Genomic DNA, 7,023 nt, shown 5'->3' with positions numbered 1-7,023 from the left:
TCCAGGTATTCGTAAGAAACAGACATATATTCTGTTATCAGTTAGCTTGCGTACATATAAAGAGTGACTACAATGTTATTGCACAAACAGTAGCACAAGTTACTGTTTCTACAGCATTTAATTATAAGTTATACAAAAGGCAAACTGTAGTTTATGGAAATGTGCAAGTTGATGCCCTAAAGTTCTTGTTTAACTACAATTTAACAACTGCCAGAATTACCTGCCTGCTCACTTGGCATGTATGTTTCAAATTGCTGGGCCTTTGTGCTAAATAACTTGATTGCTGCTGCTACAAAAAGCAAGTGATATGTGGCTCCTTTCATGTTTTTCTCATAAATAAAATAAAGTTCCATGTGTTTGTTAGTGACTCAGGTGAGTGAGATGGAAAGTGTCAGCCAATGTAATTGGGAATTGGGTTGAATTTTTAGACCTTCTTAAAAGTATTTTTCTGGTTTTCTATCATATAGGAAAGATGGGCAGGGGGGGGTGGTTGAACTTTAGATGTCAGTCAAGAATGGTTGGACCACTCCTTCTCCTCTCTGCTCAGAAGGCAAGCTGCCTGTCAGAACTAAGCCAAGTTAAGCAGATTCCCATTCATGATAGTCCCCTTTTAATAATCACTATATAACACACCATATTTGCTCAAGATGACATGGCAAACAGCGTGAAGTAAAACAAAGTGAACATTTATTGAAGAAGGCCATACAACTGGAGGGACTCACCAGCACACCCAACCCCTCTGCCATATGCTGCTTGGTGCTCAGCCTGGAGGTTTTGCCACCTCCCACCACCCATTAACAAATGTAGAAAGAGGCAAAGCAATTGCATACAGGTAAACCCCTGCATGATTTATTTGTAAAATGCAATATTTTGGGGACATGCCTCTTTACACCTGCTTGGCGGTCGGGTATGCCCTTGAAACACTGCATTTCCCAAATAATTCACACAGTTGTTTGCCCCATGTCCAATTGCTTTGTACAATTTACCTTTTTCTACGCCTGTGTGCTCACTTATATTGGGCTCATCCGATTGGCCTTCGGTCATAATGGGCACCAATGCAGAGGGGAGGGCTCATACAGGGACAAGTCTGGCTGGGACCGAATTGGCAGCTTAAATCTTGCTTCTGTGTGTCCAACTTAACACTGAGCAAATCTGCACCTGGGCAGAAACCAATGGCAACCAAGCACATTTTTGCATGCATTGTTCTACCTTCAACTGGCTGAAAAAAAGTTATTCACTGGTTACTATGGGTTACAGCCTAGGTGCAAATGTGTCCAGTGTTGATAAATGAGCCCCACTAGGTTTAAGAAAATTAGTAGTAAAAGTAGTTACTGGTTAGTCCTTTCTTGCAGTGAGTGTTGAACAAAAAGTTACTTGGTTTGCAGAAGTAGAACACATTTTATGATGTGGAAGTGGACTTTGTTCATTACGTTGCTGACTCATTCTCACTGTCCCATCTGTCAATGGGAGAAAAGGTTTTCTGACTTGTACATAATTACTAATTACATATAAAATGGCTTGGAAATGGGCTTTTTGTATCTGCTTAAACTCCACTAATCCAGGTGCATTTTGCTATTCATTAAGGGATTAACAAAGCTGCTTGCTATAGGGCTGTTTGGTATGTGATGTCTTTTTTGCCTTATAAATGGACCGCAGACTGCTCAATAATTCTCCTAAACAGATGAAGCCACTCACAGCTGAAGCTGCGCAAAAACCAATGCTGAACATTTGTTTTGCTTCTTCTTTTAGATCCACGCAAATGACAAATGCCTCACATTGCACAGAGTGACATTGTGCTACCCCAGATTGTAGTAGTCCTGGAGACACCTTAAAGAAGGTTACTATGAAAATACTCTCAATGAGGATCCTGCTTAGGAGGTGGAGGATGTGTAGTTTTAATTGATTTCTTCCTTGGAGGTGGCCAAGTAGACTGCCCTCCCTGTTCTTGTATTTAGACGGCATATAGCATATTAGGGACAGTGAGAGAGTGAAAAGAACAACAAGCTGTAGAGAAAATAAGTTGAATGAAGAGATGGGGCAGTACTCATCAAAACAACTGGGTTGGCAAAGTAGTTGGGTAGAATTACAGGAGAAGTCCATTTCTTCATCCTTCCACAGTGTTTGACTTCCAACAGCCAAAATACCAAAGCGAATGAAACTGAGAATAATCAAGATTGTTCGGCCCAGTTCTGAAGTGAAATGCGACACTCCAGTAAGAAGGCAAGTGACTGTTTCCATTTCCTAGAATACATGAAGAAATATATCTGTACTGAGAAATTTAGGTTACAACAGAGTCTGCTAACAATGTGATAGCTACATAGTTACAAAGGGTTAAAAAAAGACCAGAGTCCATCAACTTCAACCCTTCCAAGTAAACCCAGGACAGACAAACCTATACTGACCTATCTATACACTCACATACATAAACCCATACTGACCTATCTATACACTCACATACAGACCCATACTGACCTCTCTATATACTCACATACATAAACCCATACTGACCTATCTATACACTCACATACATAAACCCATACTGACCTATCTATACACTCACATACAGACCCATACTGACCTATCTATACACTCACATACAGACCCATACTGACCTATCTATACACTCACATACATAAACCCATACTGACCTATCTATACACTCACATATATAAACCCATACTGACCTATCTATACACTCACATACAGACCCATACTGACCTATCTATACACTCACATACAGACCCATACTGACCTATCTATACACTCACATACATAAACCTATACTGACCTATCTATACACTCACATATATAAACCCATACTGACCTATCTATACACTCACATACAGACCCATACTGACCTATCTATACACTCACATACATAAACCCATACTGACCTATCTATACACTCACATATATAAACCCATACTGACCTATCTATACACTCACATACATAAACCATACATCAATACTAACTGTAGTTTTTGTATAACAATAGTCCTGGATACAATGCTTGTCAAGAACTCATCCAGGCCCAAGTCACTTGGGGGTGCCAAAATGTTAGGCACCCCCAAGTGACTTAAATCGCATACTTTTACCCCGGGCTGGTGCCCCTGTTCTGAGAGAACAGCACCAGCCCGGGGTAGCTGCGAGCGCTTCCTCTTCCGTATTCGCTGCGCATGCGCCGGCCCACGGATTTCGCCGGCAGCGCGAAGACGGAAGGAGGAAGGCTCGCTGCAGGTACCCCGGGCTGGTGCTGTTCTCTCCTAACAGGGGCACCAGCCCGGGGTACAAGGTAAGCGATCTAAGTCACTTGGGGGTGCCTAACATTTTGGCACCCCCAAGTGACTTAGCCTTTCCTTCTCCTTTAAAGGCATTAACAGAATCTGCCATTACCACATCACTAGGAAGGGTATTCCCCAACCTCACTGCCCTCACTGTGAAAAACCACCTACGCTGCTTCAAATGGAAGCTCCGTTCCTCGAATCTAAAGGGGTGACCTCTGGTGCGCTGATCATTTTTATGGGAAAAAAATAACAAATATCTAATGTACTTGTACAGAGTAATAATGCCCCTCACAAGCACCTTTTTCCAAGAGAAAACAACCCCAACCTGACAGTCTACTCTCATAGTTTAAATCTTCCATCCCCTTTACCAGTTTAGTTGCACGTCTCTGCACTCTCTCCAGCTCATTAATATCCTTCTTAAGGACTGGAGCCCAAAACTGCACTGCATACTCAAGGTGAGGCCTTACCAGGGACCTATAAAGGGGCAAAATTATGTTCTCATCCCTTGAGTCAATAGCCTTTTTTTTTTTTTTTTTTTTATAGAAGACAGCACTTTGTCATGATACTACAGATGAATTAGGGCATGCAGCAGTTTGAGGGGTAATGTAATATAATAAAGGTACAAAGTTTGCTGCTGGTCTAGTAATCTATGGCAGCAAATAAGCAAGTAGCCAATACTAGTTTATATGAGTTGCTAGACTGATAAAACTTTAAACCTTGTTTCTGAAATACAGAGGAGTGCTTATATATACTGTATATATAAGGCAGTTAGGGATTTTTGTTCCTACACACATTTCAGAGGTGTCTGATATCATCTACACAGAGCTGATAGTAGTTTAAGTTGAAAAAATAAGCCAGTTCAGACTCTAAGGCTGATGGCACACAGGGGGAGTAGTCATTGGCAATGTTCCCACTAAGGTGTATGCTTGTGTGCACATACACAAATTTTGAGGCCAGTGTACACAAGTAGTGCATTAATTCTGATCTGAACACACAGTTTTCAAAAATGCACACACAAGTTTAAAATGTGTGGACAAAACTATTTTTTTGCACACACAGATGAGAAGAAATAAGAGGGAACGATGGTTTATGGCGGTTGATCTTTGTTACTGCAGGTTACTAATCTCCCTAAAATTCCTTTCCACCAGCAATAAAATGAATGGCCGGTGGAAATGCTAACACATCACTTCATTCTTCCGAAGTCGCAGGGAGTTGCCTGCAATAGCAACTTTGCGTGGCTTCAGAAAAATTATGCAATGCGAATGTCTTTTCACTGCGTTGCGAATGCTGCTGGTGGAAAGGCATTTATGGAGATTAGTTGTCCGTGGTAGCGGAGATTTCACCACTGGTGACTAGTCTCCCTGTGGGCCATCAGCCTTAATATTATAAATTGGCTGATATATAATTGGCTGAAGGGGTTTTATATACCATTTGTGAACCTTGACAGTGTACCTAAATATATGAAATAATTAGAAACATTATATAAAATCAAATGATAAGTAAAGTGGAAATAAACCTAACTGTAAACCATTAGTATCTTGTAGATACAAGTAGTCTTAGTATCTCACACATCTGGACTAACTGAATTACACATGTTATTGTGCATCTCTAGATATTTGTTAATACTCTTATTTTTCTTTTAAAACTTCTGATTTATTATCCAGTTTGTCATTAACACCATTATCTGGTTGGCAGAGTTTGTGACCTTAGCAGCCGCATTAGTCCCTAACCAGAGAGATGCAGAACAAAACAAAAACAATTAATAGGCTTTGTTAAATGATAAGCAATAATGCTTACCTGCATTCCCATAAATTTGTGTAGTTTTGATTGCAGTGAATCCCTTATGGGGTTCCCCTCTTGTCTCTATAGATCCTCTGAGAATGCTTCTGACACTTGGTATCTATGTCTGACACCTTCCTCACTTTTTCGTATGTCTGTTCCACTTTGTGGTCTGTGCCTAGGGTTTATATTTATACATGAGCTTTATGACCTGGTTCTTCCTCATTTCAGATCTGTGTTTATCCACAAACAGAAGCTGCAGTTGGGAGGAGAATGTGGGAGAACAGCAAAGGAGTGTACCAAAGAAAGAAAAGTAAGGAAACCTGACACTAGTGTGTGCTGCTAACCAACTAGTGGAGCCCAGCAATGTACATGCCTTTAGCTGATATACAGAACATTTTAGAACAATGCATGGTAACTATGGCTTGCAGGTTAGAGGCCTAAACAGGTTTAGCCAATGGGATATAATAGCACTGTTCCACAGGAGCAGCATTTCGCACATAATATACTACTTGCCTTTCCTACTGCCTGTGGGTGTTCTGTCTGTTTATAAAACACCACTAAATTCTTTGTCATAAATACGGGACTGTGTTAACAGGCTGTAAGTGTATTAAACTTATTTTCGTGTTCTCTCACTTAGCTGCACTGCTTCCTTTTTTCTATATTTCAATCAGCTGTACTAAGATGTAAGCTTTACATTTTGAATGTAATTATAATACATAGTTTTGCATTTACATATACTAAACCTATATTACTACTAGTTTACTATGTCACCACCTCTTCCCCCTTGCTTGAAATGCCATCTCAGATCAGTTAGCTTTATTTATTATGCTCCATTGCTATGTCATACAGTTACCTGTATTTAGAGGGAATGAGCACCCTCTCTGTTTTTAATCTAAGGAGAAAGCAATAAGGGGGATGACTAGGTATCCAAACTTTCTTTTAAATAATGTAACGTAACTACAGAAAAGGGATGTTTGGTTAGGTGAATCAGGTCTATTAGCTATGTTTACATTATAGTTTAGTTGGAAACTTCTCTGGAGGCTGTGGCCAGTTACTTGGAGGTTGCAATCTTCATGCCTAATGTGATAAGGGCAGCAGGCAGGATAGTGTGGCCTCACAAAGCAGAAAAGAATTCCATACTTCCAAAACTTTCAAAACATTATTATTTCAAAAGTGAACAGGAATACAATTCTAACAATAGGGGAATGCAATCTTAACACACATCATGGCAATTCAGTTTCTTTCTGTAAATCCATATTGCCCCCAAATATTCCTAGTCATTTTATATTGTTTCCATCAACACCAAACACCAGTTTAAAACATCCAGTGAATAACAACATTGGAAATAGAAATAATAAATACACAGAAATTAATATATGAATAACTCAATACATGAATATAAAAACTTGGGTGGAGGGGAATTAAACTAATATCAGAAAATCACAAAATACTATTTTATAATATGATGACATTTTAAAAAATATCATTGGGGTAAAATTCATAGTACAGAAAATCATATAGCATCGTAGGACACAATAACTGCTTCTGTGGGACCTTGTAAATGTTATCACCACTTATTTCTCGAGCACATTCTGCTCACCATTATGACTTTGTATGTCTACCATTAAGCATCTGCATGTTTTTCAAAGCAGGGATATTACAAATATTCTACTCTAATGCTGGTCATGCTATTTCCCTTATTTGTCTCAGTGCAGTTTGTTTTGCATAAATACACAACACAGCGCCTCCCCCTGAGACATAGTGCAACTGCTGCTAGAACTCAGTACAGAAACTATAGACACGCACAAACACAAACAGATGACTGTCAACACAGACACAAGGAACACAGAAGTTTCAATAAAAAAGCAACATGTGATACAGGGGGTTCATGTACTAATGGGCCTGCAGCTGTAATCTGCAAACAAATGCAAGTTTAGGTGTATCCTGTTGTGTATGT

The 7,023-nt window shown here is 39.6% G+C and overlaps 1 protein-coding gene across 1 annotated transcript; it reads right to left on the bottom strand.

The window, feature by feature from the left end:
• Window positions 1-665: 665 nt before the first annotated feature.
• LOC101735095 (gap junction beta-1 protein-like) lies at window positions 666-5,401 on the bottom strand. Its single transcript, XM_004911015.4, has 2 exons — window positions 5,082-5,401; window positions 666-2,241 (listed from the first exon to the last, which is right to left on the bottom strand). The coding sequence occupies exons 1-2, from the start codon at window positions 5,091-5,093 to the stop codon at window positions 1,588-1,590; spliced, it is 666 nt and encodes a 221-aa protein (XP_004911072.1). The 5' UTR covers window positions 5,094-5,401; the 3' UTR covers window positions 666-1,587.
• Between the last annotated feature and the right edge of the window lie 1,622 nt (window positions 5,402-7,023).

Source organism: Xenopus tropicalis, chromosome 1 (assembly GCF_000004195.4).
Source record: "Xenopus tropicalis strain Nigerian chromosome 1, UCB_Xtro_10.0, whole genome shotgun sequence".
Taxonomy (NCBI): domain Eukaryota; kingdom Metazoa; phylum Chordata; class Amphibia; order Anura; family Pipidae; genus Xenopus; species Xenopus tropicalis.
The sequence above is the reverse complement of the archived record's forward strand: the minus strand, read 5'-3'. Positions and strand labels throughout refer to the sequence as shown.